The following is a 19,381-nucleotide window of genomic DNA, read 5'->3' on the forward strand; positions in this document are numbered from 1 at the left end:
TTATACCTCGTACTAACATGATGACGTTGAAACCAATATTTCAAAGCAGAATCGTCCATGAGATAATGTGAAAAGTAATAAATGTTTCATTCTTCCCACAAGTGGGCACATGACTACATGATATGGAACACTAAACGCCAATTTTCTGCTCCTGAAGCACATGTGTATTGCCACTGGTCTACACACGAACATTTTACGTATTAATGGATCCATCCCGATGAAACTATGTCTTACCAGTCCAACCAAGTTGATTCCCTTCTGGCATTACAGATTCCATGAACCAACAACAATAGTCTTTTCGAGCATCTATGACTTAAGATGACAGTTGGTGGATCGCTCGTAAGGTACAATTCTAAACATTTGAGCAAGGCAAGTGTGTGCACTGCCAACGAGAAGCCCAGCATAGTTAAGAAGTTTCGCACTGACTTTATTGGACTCACAACATATGCAGCATGCACAGCGATCAACTGTGCTTCTATTAACAAAATTTTTCGATCGTTTATTAGTGCATCTACTACACTGCTTCTTTAGTGAAACTTGCTGTGCAGCCGCTTGATGAAGGACTTTCTTGGAACATTTATTCCATATTTCTCTTGTAAGTCCTCTAAATCAAAGTACTACTGCTGGAGCGGTTCTGTAACAATGAATATACGCTGTGGCAAGGTATAGCTGATGGTAGCTTAGTTATTCAGTACCTACACTAACTCTGAGATCATTTTCCCCGTTATCCAATGGACTGATGCATTTTAAAATAATTTCATTAGATTCAGTGGTCTCAAATTAGTATGAAAAGTGTAGTGAGGAATTTATCCAGTTTGAGCACTTTCTACCGGTGACTTCCTATTCGAGATTCACTTAATAACCTCAGGCAATGGAATTTACAGATGTTAACTCAATAGAAAGTGTAAATAAATAATCGGAAATATAAGCTTCCTGCAACTCTCAGCATAAAAAAAACAATAGAGAAACAATAATGTACTTAGATGGCCCGTATATTACTACAAGTACATATGAGGACCCTTTTTTCAAAACTCGATACAGCAAATTTTGAGAAACGGAGGTATGCATTTTTCTCGTATGCTTTTATGCTACCAATCGAGGTGTGCAATCAGAATTGACAAATCTCGAAATGTGCCCTGTGTATAGTATACTTAAATCATGAACGTTTTGTCAGAACTCGATAGAGGTTATGTACAATTAGCACAAAAATGCAATTGTTTTAAAAGAAAAGGGAAAAAAAAGATGTTTTGTGCTCTGTCGAGTTTTGAAAAAAAAAAAAAACGCTTCTCATATATTGCCTATTTATATGAGAAGTGGAGATCACAATAACAATAAGCTGGGTTCAAAGAGCATTTGGCTGCAGTATGATATAACAAGTGATCATCATGTAATATGAAGTTACAGTGCATTTGACATGAAAAGGAAGAGATCACTTTGCAGGGGCAGATCCAGGACCGACTTCTGGGGGGGGGGCGGTGGCTTGTTATACTGCTACTTTTAAGGGTTCCAAACTTTGGGATGGGTTTTATTCATATATATAAAATAAGAAAATTTCCTCTTCTGCGGGGGCAATTGCCCCCCCTGGATCCGCACCTGTCACTTTGTGGATATTTAATTCCGAATTATTGTTTCTTAACATTATTACGGGGATCAACAGTTAATAAAATTCACTATATTGGACTCCTAAAATTTTTTGAACGACAAATTGGCTATTGCTGACATGGAACAAACATTTGCATAGCTATCTCTGTATTTCACAATTTTATTGCTAATGATCTACGAGCTATATTCGCGGAAAACCTCTGTACACATTTAATGACTCCACTTTGTCCAAATCTATGTAATTAGGTAGTGCAAGTGCGTTCTTCAGTTACAGAAGTAATTTAAACACATGTTGAATTTATGTTAACACTTCTGAGAATGGAATCGAGCACTTTAGATGTTGTCTACATTTTAGAACTCCGGGAGGATTCATTCTGGTTCTTATAATTTATATCTTTTAAGATTTTATTCTTAAGATTAATTTCTTTTTGTGTATTGTTTATTATCAATACCTACAATACCAATATAATAAGTTCTAATACAATTCTGTATTTTCTATCTTTTAGAAAATGCATTAACAAAAAATTCCAAATGTTAACAAAACGAGTTAGAAATACATATCTTTTCGAAAAATAAGTTTTATAATTTTCAAAAATGTCCTTATAACAAAAGCAACCAAAGATGTTGTTTTCTATTAAACTTGTGAGAAAGCTAAAATCCTACGTCTGCTGAGAAAAAAATATTATTTTAAGGTGGATCACCACCCAGAAGTAGGGATGCACGCGAGACGCGAGAAGTCTCGTCTCGTCTCGCGTCTCGTCTCGCATTTGCGAGACGAGACACGAGACGAGACTGAAAATTTTATGCGAGACGAGACTAAACCATGCGAGACGAGACGCGAGACGAGACTCAGTTAAGTCTCGCACGAGAAGTCTCGCGAGACTTCTCGCAGTCTCGCAACATTTATGAATTACATGTAATTATATATTTAGTGATTTTACATTTATTGAATTTTCTAAGTTGAGCGTTAATGCCTCGAGGAACAAAAAAGTCACTGGGGCAATAGACATTTATGAGATTTATTATTATTCAAGGTTGATTTTCAGAATTAAAGCCTTCTTTAGTTTCTAAACATCATTAAAAAAGAAAAGCTTTGTAAATTGGAAATTTATTACAACATCGATTTCGGACTTTATTTTGCGACACAAACACACACACGCGGGCGCGCATGAATACATGAACTTCTGTTTTTTGGTCTGAAAAGCTAATAAGACTCCCTATTGTTGCGAAATGTGACATTTCTGTTGTTTCTGTCTTTTTCACATTACTACTAGTGATTTATGTTGGGGGATGCCGGGGAAATCCCCTCTCGTCAAAGTTTATCCCGGGTCCGGCTCGCAAGAATTAACATGATATTTTTACATGGAATAAGTATTTTCTTTCTATATATTTATCAAAAACATTCCCCTCTAGTTCGGAAGTTTAATTCAAACACTGGTTTGGTAGGATGGCCCTATAGGTTTGATGCGAGATGATAGGAATGGCCCTATATCTGTCAGTAATTTTATTTTCTAGATCTGGCAACAGTACATAAGTTGAAAGCGAAAGTTGATAAAATGCGATAATGCAACATTGCTACAAGCGCGAACGAACCAAAAGAATTGGGTCGTATTGTGTTGTGAGGAGTTCTTTTGTTGTCTACAAGCGCTTTTGGTGGTATAAAAACATCTTTATAATGGAAAATAACCCTTCAAGGAAACGACCAAAACGTGTAAGAGCCAAATATTGCTGGAGACCTCTAAGCTGGAAAACAATGTTGGATCCAGCAACAATTTATGCTGGTTTTGCTGTAAATTATGCTATTAATAATCCTTTGGGGATCCCATGGTACTATCTGTACCATACGGGGTGTTTCATGGTACATTGCGATATAACTCTCCTATTTGAGCGTTTTCGTCCCTTTTTTTTTGTTTTTTTTTTTGTTTTTCAAGTCCAGAGGCATTGTAGAAGACCTTACGTATGGTTTCACACCTTCCTGCGTCGAGATATAGGAGGTGATGACGTCATAATTCTAAAATATATATATATATATATATATATATATATATATATATATATATATATATATTTTCTTTTAATATTGAGGGGCCGGTATATGTTCATTATTTTTTGGCGGGCTTATTTTTACACGTACAAGATTGAAATTTTGTACAAACATTTAGTACACCGAGTAGTATTTACCAGATTTTTTCAGATTTCTGCGTTAAAACAGGGGGGATCCAGAGGGGTAAAAATTGAAAAAAGGGATATTTGAACAAAAAAATCCCTTTCTTCGCGATTTTCCCGCCTTAAATACATGATGGAGACAAGTGAATGGTACCGCCTGAAAGGCAGTTCTATTCTGAAGAGAATGATGTGCGACACATGACCCTAGGGTAATTAGGGAAGTGTCAGCGAATTTTTATGAAAATATACTTCTGTATAGGGGAATTATGGACATTTTCGGTATTATTTTTTGCGGGCTTATTTTTGCACCTAGAAGATTGAAATTGTGCACAAACATTCAGTCCACCGAGGAGTATTTACGAGATTTTTTCGTACTTCTGTGTTAAAACATGGGGGTACAAAGGGGCTAAACGTTGAAAAAGGGAAATTTTTACCAAAAAATCCCTTTCACGGGATTTTCTCGCGTTAGATACATGACGGAGACAAGTGAATGGTACCACCTGAAAGGCAGTTCCATTGTGAATGATCCTAGGGTAATTAGGGATGTCTCAGGGAATGTTTAAAAATTTTCCTCTGTATACGGGAATATGGGACATTGTCGGTATATATTTTTTTGGCGGGCTTACTTTTGCAAATGGAAAATTGGAATTCTGCATAAACATTCAGCCCACCTAGTAGTATTTATCAGATTTTATTCAGATCTCTGCGTTAAAACAGCGGGGTCCAGAGGGGCTAAAAGTTGAAAAAAAGGATATGTAGACCCAAAAAATCTCCTTTTTCGGGATTTTCCCGGCTTAGATACATGATGGAGACACGTGAGTCATACCGCCTGAAAGGCAGTTCTAAGCTGAAGAGAATGATGGGCGAAACATGACCCTAGGGTAATTAGGGATGTCTCAGGAAATTTTTTACCTGAGATCATGGTGTTATACGGTAATTTGGGGCATGGTGGGAATTCCTGATAAAATTTCTCCCGCCCTTACTATCCAAGATAGAAACTTGTAATTTGGCACACACATTTAGTATACCAAGTACTATTTATCAATTTTTTTTAGATGGCTACGTTCACACAGGGCCGCTCCAGAGGGGCCCAAAGTGCGAGAAAAATTCCCTCCGTAATTTTACCTTTGACAACATTTTTCCCGCTCCTGGTATATGGTATGAGCATGCAGGTGGTGGAAAGCCAGCTTCATTTTCAAGAGAATGAAGTATGAACCATGATCCTAGGATAAATAGTGACGATGCAGTAGCTACTTGACTGAAAGTCTAAAACATAGCCCAAAAAGCCGGGTACCAGAAAGGGTTAATTTGACGAAAATTAATAGTCCAGGAATCAAATTCCAGCACAACTTTTCTTTTAATTTGGAGCGGAGGGGACACAAGTGCGGATACCATGTTGAACTCTAGGTTCCGTCTCCTTAGGATGTTATGAACATTCATCCCATGGAAAGGAAAGGCCAACCACCAAGGATTCAGCTTGCCAAGGGACTTTTAGGTCAAATACCTGCCTTCGGACAGAATATCACATCATCATTCATTAACAGCCATAGAATAACACATTGCAAAATTTTGACCAGAATATATGCGAGACTGCGAGACCATGCGAGAAAGTCTCGCGCGAGACGCGAGACGAGACTCAAAATTTTATGCGAGACGCGAGACGAGACTTGACATTTGCGAGACGAGACGAGACGCGAGACGAGACCAACATTTGAGGCTGCGAGACGAGACGAGACTTTTCCATTTCTCGTCTCGTCTCGTCTCGCGTGCATCCCTACCCACAAGTCAGTACATATTTTAGCTCATTTCCTTAACTACTGCGCAATGAAACGTTACATATAAATATTGTACTATAAGATAGAGTATTGTTTCAGCTACAGCACAAGACACTGATTCATTTGGTTGTGTCTCCTGATACCGAAAAATGTAACAAATAAAAAAAAATATTTGATTCGTTTAACAATGAGCAAACAAGATGGCACTTGTTGTTAGATCTTACTAGAAGCGCAACGTTTTATGAAATGTTTATTTGTATGTGTAAAGTATTTTAAAGTAACGATCTTATTACGAAATAGGTTTGACCGTTTTTCGTGTTATGTTTCACATTTTATTTAAATATTAATTTACATTTAAGGAAATAGATTTAGAGACGAAACTTGGGCAGAACGCCATAATGCGTTGTTGTCAAATTTGACCGTTTATTGTAGTAGTCACAATAAGAAAATTCCTGGATTCTAGCGTTGCAGTTCGAGAAGAGGAATCGCGGTAAGGGTCGAAAAATAATTTCTCCAGTAAGTATGCAAGCAGAATTCCATGATTACTCCCTTTATTATCTGGTATCAGTAAACACTCGACACTATCTTGCAACGCCGCACTATTCAAGCAGCAGCTAGTGATCCACCTTAAAAGCCTTCTAGCTAGATAATCTTTTATGTAGCAAAGTAATTGCCTTCTTTATTACGTATATCATTACTTTTTCACAACTTTTTTTAATAGTTATTGCACTTATTTCAATCGATGATTTGAGAAATGTCATAAGTCAATAATGTCAATAAAGCCGTAAATCAATGATTTGTGATGTTTCTCAACTCAAGGACACTTGTTGCAGCTCCATATTACACGAATTATTAGCGTGACTTCTGACATATCACAACCCAACGGTGTAGCTACCCTTCAAGAATCAAAGCTACATGTAAACTCATTTTCGGCATATGGCTGACTTATATCATTTCTCAAATCAGTGATTGATTACTAATATACAAAAATGATTTATTTCTAGAAATTATTGTCCTACAAAATAGTAAAATAATAATAATAAAGCAAGAAATAACGGATGAAAGATGCAGAAAATGTGGAGACACATCATAAACTACAAGTCTGCTGCAAGAACCGTTCAGCATTTTCTGATGCATAAAATGGCATTATTCTTCAATATCAAACAATACTACAAATATCAGCCGAATTCAAAACTTTGAAAAGAAAAACGCAAACCTCGAAAATCTTTTAGTTTAACGTCCCATGATTATGCTCGTTAGGCTAAGGGAGACGATGATTAAGGCAAGTGGAAGATGATGATGATGATGGAAAATATGGTGGAATGAGAATGTGGGAGGAAAAGGGACTACCCCCAGAAAACCCACGGACAAGATGCTATCCACAACAAACTTATTTGGACGGGTATCGAACAAAGGACTTCAGTGTTAAGCGCACTACCAACTTCTCCTGAGATAGAGAAACTCGAATGCATGCAACGGTACCTGCAAACAGACCAGCCATTGCTACCATCAACCAAATAGATCGAGATGTAACTCTCATAGATGTAGCAGATCGGTTCGGATGACTCACATTATACATACAACATTCATTATGAAACTCACAATATATAAATGGGGGGCGCGGTGGCTCAGTGGTACAGCGTTCACCTCCGGTGCTGGGGGTCCCCAGTTCGATTCCAGCTCGCGCCGTGTGGACTTTGTGGTGGACAAACACAGTGCTCGTGGGTTTCCTCGGGGTTCTCCCGTTTCCTCCCACTTTCTTCATTTCACTCATTTCTCATTATCACCGTCTCCTTTAGCCTAACCGGCATAAGCGTGGGACGTAAAACTTAAAGATTTCATTTCATTTTTTTTTTTTTTTTACAATATACATACAACATTCATTATGAAACTTAGCAAATAGATGCATAAAAATCTGCCAGAGGAAATCAGAGAGATATAAAAATGTCAGGAAGATACAGTAAGACATATCACTGTCTTTGCTATATATATTTTTCCTGAATACATTGTGATCTAATTGGGAAAAATAAATGCAAAACATCTTTTTAACAAACCAACAAAAATCAATAACTCCAGACTTCTGCCATGTGGTCAGAAAATTCTTTGAAAAATAATTTTTCCAGCAATATGCACTTGCTAGAGATGGATGTCATATCGTTAAGTTGAAACTAGCTTAAACAAAAATATAGAAGTCATTATAACAATGAAATGAAATCTTTGAGTTTTACGTCCCACGGTTATGCCGGTTAGGCTAAAGGAGACGGTGATGATGAGAGATGAATGAAATGGTGGAATGAAGAAAGTGGGAGGAAACGGGAGAACCCCGAGAAAACCCACGCACACGGTGTTTGTCATTATAACAATTTTCTTAATTCAAAAATGCTACAGAAAACGTATAAATTGCTATACAAACATAGATTTGCTTCACAGTCTGGTACACAAAAAAAATCCTAATAATAATAAAAAATAATAATAAAACTCCTAATGTACTTCACTTACCTGTATCGTTAATGGATATATTCTGATAGCTAGATCCGTATTCTAGAGTTAGCTGAAGAGCATCTTCTCCAGGGCCATACATCGCATGAGGAATAAGACGAAAATAACAACCAATTCCCATTAACATAGTGCCGAATGCAATCCAAAGGGGCTTATTCCCTCGCCCTCCAAGATAAGAAATAGCGAGTGTGAAAAACACTTCCCCAAAATCCCATCCGGTTTCTATTAAACCTATTAAACAAAAATTTATTTTATTATTACATATCACAATGTAGAGCCCTTAAAAATACATAAGCACTTTAATGAAAGAAACCTATATTTTGTTAGTGTTAATTTAACAGTATATCAAAGTTGAATACCTATTACAACTAGTTGAGAATGCTCCAACAGCATTGCCAGAACGAACTTAAAAAGAATGGAGAGATGGAGCGGGAAGGATAACTGTCGTTGTTCCTAGATATAAAAGTAAATCTTTTTAACCGCACATTCTTCTCTTGCTCGCAAAAATTAGCAAAATATCATCGCTCTATGACTCACAGTTCTCTCTATGGCTTCTTAAATATCTAGAAATTCGAAATTTTTTGGCCAATATCTGGGGAACATTGGCCAGTTGGGCAGTAGACAGTTAATCAATGGCCACCGGTTACTATTTGGTACCAAAATATTTACCATCCTCTTAGGTATTGATCAACATCATCTCTCTAGAACTTATGGTTCCCGAACTATGGCTCGTTAAATATGTAGAAATGGGCCATTTTTGGCCAATACCACGGGAATGGTTAGAGAGATGACATTGGTGATAATCAATCCCTAATAGAATGTTAAACATTTTCGTAGCGATATTAATTGGTGGCCACTGGCCAACTGGTCATTGGCTAAACCAGTGGCCAAGGGGACAGTGGCCACCGGTTACTATTTGGTACCAAAATGTTTACCATCCTTTTAGATATTGATCAACACCAATATGATCTCTCTATGACTTACGGTTCCCGAGATATGACTCATTAAATCTACGGAAATCGACCATTTCTTGGTCAATTTCTCGGGAACGGTAAGAGTGACGCGAAAACTTTAATCACTTTCTATGATAGTTTTTGATTCTCTACCGAATGCAGTGTTCAAAATTGAAAAAAAATCGCAAATAACAGACAGACAAGACAGACACACAGACATAGAGAATTCAGTAACGAACAATTTAAGTTCGTTAATAAAGCATAAGTTCCTAAGTCGTTCTAACGTGCACATTGATTAGAAGACTTTTTAGCTACTTTGAAATCATTTGTTGAAAAGATCTCAATAGAACCAGGACCTGTACGGATCTTCCTAATCTTTCTTTGTGCACACAACAAATGACACTATGTGTCTCAAACTAGACGCTTGACAAAGCCGTGTAATTATTATGCGTGTAAAAGGTTTCGTTTCAAACTCACGCCAAAATGTAAGTAATCCGGTTACTTTATCGAATTCGTCCTCAATTGGTGGTTGGAGATTAGCGCTCTTGTTATCCAATCGAGAGATTCCCAGTTCTAATCTGGTGGTTGGTGGTCAGGCCTCTACGGTTTAGGTGGAGCTCTCCCTCAGTTTGATCATACGAATGTTGGGATAGAACTTTACATATACATAGATGGTTTCAGTCTTCAATGGCCGTAGCATTAACTAAATGAAAGCAACCGCTTTTATTATATTGATGATTCAAATAATGTGAATCTTGATAAATTAAAACACTGTTATAATAACCTATTTTTAGCAATAGCAGAAAGAAGTATTGTAGGAAATAGATGATATTTTTAACGATTTTTGGAAAAAGAATCGAGCCCTGGCTTTTCTCGGACTTAATGTTCAAGAGTAAAGGCTGAAATCATAAAAGTGAAAGCGACAGCTCATTAAATTACAAATCTACTTACCTGACATTTTGCTGGGAATCTTAAACCTCTTTTCCGTTGTTGACACTGTAGCAACGAAATACGTCCCAAGAGCAAATTGGGCCAACCCTGTTAGACCATAAATAAGCACATAGGTCTTTTTACTAGCCAAGGTTTGCAACCAGGCGAAACGGAAGATCCAAAATCCACACGACGTATCTTTATTAATAGAATCCTTACGATTATTGGTAGATTTGGAGCACAGAGCTGCATCTGGCTTCGATAACAGGGCTGTGGCGTTCTAAATAGATGAGAAAAGGATACGAATATTCACAATATTAAGTGATATTATAAACAGTGATCAATATAATAAGTGTTATCTTTTCATATATATACCAGTTAGTCAAATAACCAGTACGTGACAAAGGTCTGAAACTTATTGTATTGATACAACAATGAAAATAGGCAAAAAAAAGTTGGACAATAATCTACTTTACAAGTAAATAAATTAGCAATTGTGTGTGTACAAAGTCTGCAACATACACTGAGAAAAATCCATTATCCGGACAGCGGTATATTGTACAAATACAAGGATTCGTTATGTTTACTAAGGAAATCTGTACGGAGCGTACTTTATCCATATACTACATAGGTACTGCCTTTTACCCGCTTAGATATTACATCATGTCGCTGCAGGATGTCTGACATCTAACAATCTTCCGTATTTTACATACGTATACGTATGTTAAATACTTCAGCTATATGTTAAATACGTCCATCTGTGTGTGAGATCCAGGCCGCCTATAGACACCTCTTTCTTTCGCCATGGCTGACGTCATTGAACTACCGTCTTTTGCTTGCGAAACGAGGTTGTTTACAAACGGAAAAGAAGAGAGGAAGGAAACAAATGCTTGGGTTAGTACACTAGTTAACTATTACTTTAGTTAAATATTCCATTAATTATATATTCTTTTAGTGTAACTTGCTTTAATATAGTACTAAGTAAGTAATGTAGTTTATGAATACAATTCTTACTATTGTAAAACTCGTTAATGATTGAGGACAATGGAATGGGTGAATCTGAATTTTGAGAAATCTTTGAATATTAATGTTTTGAAACATTTTACATTTCAAGGTAGCAAAATGAATGTTATGTGTTTATTCATTCCGTTTTATATGTGACGATTTATTACTTGGTGCAGATTTACTACAGGGCTGCTTAACATAATTGCTAATAAACCGTTTTCAGCGCGAAAATTCCCTTGTGTAGTGAAGATTTAGATTTCTGGGCTTTCGGCATCAATGGCCTTGTTAGCCCGTCGCATATGAGGGATGACTTCCCTCGGTGATCACACTATCCGGGGAAAGGAAGGGAAGAATGGATTGGGGAAAAATGGGGCCGCGGTGGCTCAGTGGTAGAGCGTTCACCTCTGGTGCTTGGGGTCCCGGGTTCGATCCCAGCTCCCGCCAAGTGAACTTTGTGGTGGACAAACACCGTGTGCGTGGGTTTTCTCGGGGTTCTCCCGTTTCCTCCCACTTTCTTCATTCCACCATTTCATACATTACTCATCATCACCGTCTCCTTTAGCCTAACCGGCATAACCGTGGGACGTAAAACTCAAAGGTTTCATTTTCATTTTTGGATTTGGGAAGGAAGAAAACGGCCTGGGACCTATATGTTAGGTACCACTCCGGCATTTGCCTGCTGTGAATGAGGAAAAGCCAAGGAAACCTCATTCAGGATGGCTGGACTTAAAATCTTTTGATACTTTTTCGACCGAGTTCCCCCACCGGGATCGAACCCGGGACCGTTCGCACCGAAGGCGAGAGCGTTAGCGAATACGCTACGCGGGGCCACTAGTGTAGTTTAGAAAACTCATTTTTACTAGGATATTTGCAAGATTTTTTTTTCTTTTAGTTTAACGCCCCATGATTGTACATCAATGTAAGAGAGAAGGTGACGATGAGATACATGATAATGGTGGAATCAAGAAAATGTAAGGAAACTGGAAAGTCTTAAGAATAACCACACCTACAGTGTTCACCAAAAGCCTATTTGTCGGGAGCAGGAATCGAACCAGGGACCTACCACGTCAGAGGTAAGCGCTCTCAGAGCTTTCTTTTGTTTAAAGAACTTGTTTACAATGATATATATATATATATATATATATATATATATATATATATATATATATATATATATATATATTACGAAGATATTTACATATTTTACAGCCTTACTGAAATTTTAAAAAAAAAGTAGTCAGGGAGAGCTTACTTGTCAGGTTTTTATTTTTTAATTTAATTTATTTTTATTTATTTATTTTTGCTTTGTTATGTTCCCTAGTTAATTAATGTTTGGGTTACTGAAAATTAAAACCTTTTTAGTATTATTGTTATGTCATCACTTTGGAACCAAAACGTTAGATTTTTTTTCTTGTGTTTTCATATAGGAAGTTGGTGAGTTTGTGCCTTAGCACTGGTTTGGTTTCTAGAACGTAATTGAAGGTCATGTTGAGTTGAGTCTTGGTGGGTTTGAGTTCGTGAAGTGTCAGGCACTGCTTGTGCCCCTGTCTTCTGTTTGTGATGTTTCCTGGCTTTGGGCTGTGACGTATTTATGTTGAGGAGTACCAACGCAGGCCGCGTGATATACAGGTAGCTACAACACAGCTTCAACAGTTACGAATGCCAGGCCTTTGAATTTCAGCTTTCGTTACGGCGTGACTAATGCAGTATAGTGCTTGGTTGAAATTCTATGGGTGGTAAAAACGGTATGGTAAGAAATACAACGTAATTGTTATTAGTTTAATTAGTGTTTCTTCATAGTATTGTTTCACTATTTCTAGAAGGAATTAAGTATTAACGAAGTAATGAATAAGCAAAAGCACACATTGATTGACGTTTACTATTTCTCATACTCCATTGAGAATGTTTTGATCCTCAGTTGCGCAAACATCCAGTGTGCGTTTATTTTCTTTCTTTTTGGGGGGGTTTACACTGCCTCACAGATGAGCTCCCTCGTGGCTAAGTGGTTAGTGAACACGCCTTTGGCGTGGGACACCCGGGTTCGATTCCCGGCCGGGGGCCGCGGTGGTTCAGTGGTAGAGCGTTCACCTCTGGTGCTTGGGGTCCCGGATTCGATCCTAGCCCCGCCAAGTGAACCTTGTGGTGGACAAACACCGTGTGCGTGGGTTTTCTCGGGGTTCTCCCATTTCCTCCCACTTACTTCATTCCACCATTTAATTCATTGCTCATCATCAGCGTCTCCCTTAGCCTAACCGGCATAACTGTGGGACGTAAAACTCAAAGGTTTCATTTCATTTTTTCTTAATCTCTTGCACCGACCGACCGATCTCGATCAAATTTCCAACGTAGATGCGGTTCTGGCCTGGGAGTGTTTTTAGCTATTTCCTTTGACAGTAGAACTTAGGGGAGGGGGAGGAGGGGGACAGAAAAAATAAATGACTTAATTTACTTTGAAGTGTAAAAGTGCGAGCGTTTTCTCTCTCTCTCTCTCTCTCTCTCTCTCTCTCTCTCTCTCTCTCTCTCTCTCTCTGTCTCTCTCTCTCTCTCTTCACTTCTCCAGTCTCCTCTCACTTTTAGGGCCGCGGTGGCTCAGTGGTAGAGCGTTCACCTCTGGTGCTTGGGGTCACGGATTCGATCCTAGCCCCGCCAAGTGAACCTTGTGGTGGACAAACACCGTGTGCGTGGGTTTTCTCGGGGTTCTCCCATTTCCTCCCACTTACTTCATTCCACCATTTCATTCATTTCTCATAATCACCGTCTCCTTTAGCCTAACCGGCATAACCGTGGGACGTAAAACTCAAAGATTTCATTTCATTTTTTCCTCTCACTTTGATTTCATGATTTCGCACTCTGATGAAAAGTATTAAATACCGCCAAGAAAAGTACTAATATATAACCTCTCTTTTAGGCGCCCCTCCAACCACGCGCCCGGGACACGTGCTTTGCTTGCTCGCCCATAGCTGCGGTTCTGTGAGCTACATAAGTAACATACAATGCTTACGTAATACTTTGGGTCATAAGTACTATTAAGAAAGGAAGAATTGCATTTTTTTAACTTTGGGAAAGGAGCTACTATGTGATTAAAGATAAGGTAGGAAAGGCAACACATTCCAGTCTATGCTTTCACCCAGCAGACATATTGTTTGGAACCAAAAAAATGTGACTTTTGGAATCTTGTACTTAGGTTCACAGCGGAAGCGACGAAATAACTTGAATCATCCATTGTAGCTCTCCCCGCAGCCAGTTTCTAAAATGTTGGCAATAAGTTTGCGAAACGAGAGGTGACGACTCCAATTTTGGGTGAAAAGTCGCTATAAGAAATAATCGAGAAATTCATTGTCTATAAGCATTGTAAAAGTTGTAGATGTAAACTAAACAATATGTTCTACTCACTGGCGCAAATCCCGGGGGGGGATGACGGATACATGTCCCCTCCAATCTTGGAACTGAGGGGGACTTCTCCCAAATAATCCGATTTGAAATGTGTTTTTTTGGGAGAAATTTGATGATTTTTGTCCGATTGCTACAAAGGAACGTGAGATGTCCCCCAGAATAAGCCTCAAATCTGCAGCCTCCTAACGCTAAAGACAACTCTGATCCTCCACAACATTGTTTTTCAACTTCATAAGTATTTTGGACATCGCCAAAAAAAGTATGGTAACGGTCTTACCCTCCCCTCCCCCCCTTAATGTTGAAGACAGATTTGCGCCGCTGGTTCTATTCACATCTTTGTAAACAGGGCGCAACCAATCCTTTAATTCAGGGATCATTTCAGGTTGTTTGGGGTACTTTTGTTCATGTTGTGGTCAAAATAGTTCCGAAATAATTAACACTACAGTACTTACGTTAAGCAATTTTTTGTAAAAGAAAAAGTGCAGAATAATTAAAAGACCCCAGAGGACAAATATAACAAACACCTTCTTCGCCTTTTTTCACGCATCTATAGCTAATCTTGTTGCTATCGGTAATGATGTATTACGTGTGTCTCTCAACGGAAACTCTGCGAACTAAAGGACATCAAGTTTGTAGTTATTCTTCGTTAGAGGGCAAGGGTAACATAACAATGCAGGATTGTGGAGTAGTGAGTACGCTGTATTTCCAAACTCTTCATCACTATTCGAAAAAAAAAAAAAATTGTAAATAGCAGTGTTCATACATAAATATGGAACTCAATTTCCCTGAATTTTGCAGGTTTTCCAGGTATTAATTTTGCAATTTCCAGGTCTAGTGGAAGAAACTAATAGTACGAGAACACATAAATTTTAAGAATACTATATTTATATATTTGAGAATGGCCACCCTTCTCCCCAATGAACGATTGCAATTAAATATTGAGTCACAAGAAAATAAATAATTAAAATAAATAAAATTTAAGTTGAAAAATATTAAGTTGAGAAGCCTACTAAGGGAATTATATAATACTTTTGTTCCATACTTGAATACATTCAAAATATACAAAAAAATATTGGCTTGGGGAAGAAAAAAGGGCCCGCGAGATTTTAACTGATTCTTGTAGTACTCGACGACAGAAATAGATTACTGAAAGAATTTTCAAAATCGGCACAGGCAAACATGAAGAAAATCGCATTTTCAGGTACCGGTTCAAAATGAGAAGAAAAAAGGACCGCGAGATTTTAACTGATTCTTGTAGTACTCGTCGAGAGAAATCGACTAGTGAAGGAATTTTCAAAATCGGCGCAGGCAAGCATGAAGAAAATTGCATTTTCATGTACCGGTTCAAAATGGGAAGAAAAAAGGACCGCGAGATTTTAACTGATTCTTGTAGTACTCGACGAGAGAAATCGATTAGTGAAGGAATGTTCAAAATCGGCGCAGGCAAGCATGAAGAAAATCGCATTTTCATGTACCGGTTCAAAATGGGGAAGAAAAAAGGGCCCGCGAGATTTTAACTGATTCTTGTAGTACTCGACGACAGAAATAGATTACTGAAAGAATTTTCAAAATCGGCACAGGCAAACATGAAGAAAATCGCATTTTCAGGTACCGGTTCAAAATGGGAAGAAAAAAGGACCGCAAGATTTTAACTGATTCTTGTAGTACTCGTCGAGAGAAATCGACTAGTGAAGGAATTTTCAAAATCGGCGCAGGCAAGCATGAAAAAAAATTGCACATTCATGTACCGGTTCAAAATGGGGAAGAATAAAGGGCCCGCGAGATTTTAACTGGTTCTTGTAGTACTCAACGGGAGAAATCGATTAGTGAAGGAATTTTCAAAATCGGCGCAGGCAAACATGGAGTAAATGGCATTTTCATGTACCGGTTCAAAATGGGGAAGGAACAAGGTCCCGCGAGTTTGAACCACTACGATGTATGTTCACGAATGTGCCCGTCTTCTCAAATTTAGTTAATTACTGTGACACTGAAACATGTGACACAGAGTCACATTGTGGATGACTCTGCAATCGGCAACCACTGCACATATACTCCTCCCGCCCCACAGTTTGATTATTTCGATCCATTCCTCACGTGCTAACGGCATGGTTCAACATCTGCAAGAAAGAGGTAAATGTAACGTTCAATTGGCAATAGCTTTCCACCAAATTAAGCTGCATGAAATCTGATTGCATATTTGACATACTGAGAAAATTCTAGCCCGTGGCCATATGTATCACATATCCCACCAGTTCATAAAAATTTTGAACACAAAATTACGGTCGTCCGTGTGACGTACTCCCAAAAGGCCTAATGTGTATCACCCACCTCACATTCAATTTAACCACATCCGTGTAGAATTTAGAAAGGAACTTCTTATGATGTATACAGGATGTCTCAAAGGGTAACTCTGTTATCAGAGTTACAACAAAATGTAAGAGGAAAAAAAATCTCGAAATATGACGTTTTCAACCTAAAGTGAACACTTTAAAAAAATCGGACGAGATGTTTGTGCTGTATACTCTTTATGCACCCAATTTTAAATGAAAATGCAACGTTGCCATTTACCTGAACCCACAACATAAGTGAATGAAGTTACTGTTTGAAACGGAGGCTGGCCATCAACATGTTAGCGTAAAAGACAGTAACTTCACTCACTTATGTTGTGGGTCCAGGTAAATGGCAACGTTGCATTTTCATTTCACATTGGGCGCATAAAGAGTGTACAGCGCAAACGGGTCATCCGATTTTAAAAATTCCTTCACTTTAGATTGGACACATCATATTTGGAGATGCTTTCCCCTCCGACATTTTGTTATAACTCGGATAATAACAGAGTTACCCTATGTCAGGGGACTTTTGAGACACCCTGTATATCTTATTTAATATATGTTTGATGTCACTATATCTGTAGTATAATTTAGTTTGTTTAAATTTACAATTTAATAAGTAGATTCGGATTTACATGCGTAGGATTTTGTATGCATCTAACTAATGAATTCTTTTATATTCATACTTAACTTAGTGACTTGGCTTTGGACTGCAACTGATTATTGTAACCCATTATTGCTTGAGAAGAAACAAGATATCCGAATCTTCATTTGGAGAAATCAAAGGTCTATTGGAAAGCTGGGAATTACAACCATTAATTTCTACATTTCAAGGTGTGTAAATTATATATTCTGTGTTTATTATTACTATTATTGGGTTTAGAATCAATCAAGCATTTCATGATATTTTAGAGGGATCAAGATGGGTGCCGGATAGATAAGTATTTGAGCGTCAGGCTCTTATTTCTTTTCAATTCAATATTTAATCAATGATTATTTTTCTCCCTCATTATTCCACCAAATCGTATTCCAAGATCATAAATTTTCATTACTCATTTGTGACCGTCAGCCTACATAACATATTCGTAGGACGTAAAACAAAGATTTCGTTATTATTGTTTCTATCTCTTTTCTCCATAGCTGTGAAAAATAATGCCTTCAACATCATAAATTTGTATGCCACTTGCCTGCTTTCGCCTTCAGTCGTCTTACTCTTCGGACATCACGAAGCAAAGCAGGTACTTTGCAGTTTTCATAGTTTTGAAAGGATGTGACATAACATAATGATGTTGGTGTTGCGATGTTCAGTACCGTAGATAATTAAACAATGCTAGTAAACAAATCGAGTAGCAATTGTAATTTTTTAGCTTACATGCCTTTCAGACCGGCCATTTTTGTTTTACAACATATTGTTATTTCTACTCTATATGAAATATATTCTGAGGTTGTGTTTTGGGGGACGTGGTAGCTCAGTTGTGGAGCGTTCACCTCTCCTGCGTGAAGTTCCTGGATCGATCCCAGCACGTGCTAAATGGGCTTTGTGTTGGAGAAACACTGTGTGTGATTTTTCTCGGGGTTTTCCCGTTTTCTCACACATTTTCATTCTACTATTCCATTCATTCTCATCATCATCGTCTCCTTGAGCATATCCGGCATAATCGTGGAACGTAAAACTCAAAAATTTCATTTCATTTCATTTCATATAAACTTTGTTGCAAAGTAACCTGATAGCTGAAGATACTTTGCAACACATACAAAAAAGTATTCTCAGCATACGAACATAATGTTTCTGTGCAGTGTTTTCTCTCTTCTATTGATACATTTCACTTCCTACACAAAACTGCATGCAGTCTATAAATATTGAGGTTGGACTTACGGTACCGGTGTCAGTACTTAGTACGAATTATTGATATTTGTAAAGAAAATTATGTATTTTCTGGTACCGACATAGGAACCACGTTCTGATAGTTTAGTATGTCCCACAAAAATGGCAACTCAAGAACAGCAAAAATCTTCGAGATCTGATTTGCCTTGGTTGCTCTTTATATCCAAGAATATCATCCCAACCGTAATCAGTGGAAGATTTACGGGATTTGAGGCTTTCAGGCTGAAGCTCACCCAAATTACAGGATTTCTTTTTTACAAAATTCTGATGTTAGTCATTCCTATGCGTCTACGCTTCAAGCCCTTCAAAAAGTCTAGTCGTTTCTAAATAAAGGAAGTCTTTCTGTGTGAAGTCACTCTCAAACTATTTTTCTGAATCCGCCGCTTTTCGTAATTTATTTTCCAACAAGAAATCCATCCCGACATTTACCTGAATAGGAAATTTTCCTAAAGTTAGATGGCAGGAGGTACCCGTAGTAATAATTTCCTATCTGAGGGGTTACGTTTGATCGGTGCAAAGTAGCCCCGATTAGAGGCTGAAACAACCTTCTCCCAGTTTTATTTTTCTATGACTTTAAAACGTTTCACACTTCAATTTCAACTATTGTCTCAAAGTCCCATTATACACAGAGTATTCTACGAAACTGACTTGACTTTGACGAAAATTCTTGTAGGTGATATCTTTCAAATTTTGTCGGCCTTTACAGTGACTGCTTTCCATACCTCTACAACAACAAACCCTTCAGGTAATTAGAACTGATGTTAACCGCCAACCAAATAGTCAATGTTCTATCTTACGGTGACAGTTGAAACTTTCTCTTTACAGTCCATCATTTTACCGACA

The 19,381-nt window shown here is 37.9% G+C and overlaps 1 protein-coding gene across 1 annotated transcript in view; it reads right to left on the bottom strand.

Annotated features, from left to right (window-relative positions):
* LOC145676374 (solute carrier organic anion transporter family member 74D-like) overlaps nucleotides 1–19,381 on the bottom strand; it is a gene marked incomplete at its 5' end in the record, with an annotated part of 95,456 nt that overhangs the window by 54,931 nt on the left and 21,144 nt on the right. Inside the window, 2 exons of the mRNA XM_081747227.1 lie at nucleotides 8,043–8,273; nucleotides 9,947–10,205. Of these exons, the coding sequence (XP_081603353.1) occupies nucleotides 8,043–8,273; nucleotides 9,947–10,205 (490 nt within the window). The remainder of the gene's footprint in view (nucleotides 1–8,042; nucleotides 8,274–9,946; nucleotides 10,206–19,381) is intronic.

Source organism: Thermobia domestica, unplaced genomic scaffold (genome assembly GCF_964235325.1).
Source record: "Thermobia domestica unplaced genomic scaffold, izTheDome1.hap1.1 HAP1_SCAFFOLD_119, whole genome shotgun sequence".
Lineage (NCBI taxonomy): Eukaryota > Metazoa > Arthropoda > Insecta > Zygentoma > Lepismatidae > Thermobia > Thermobia domestica.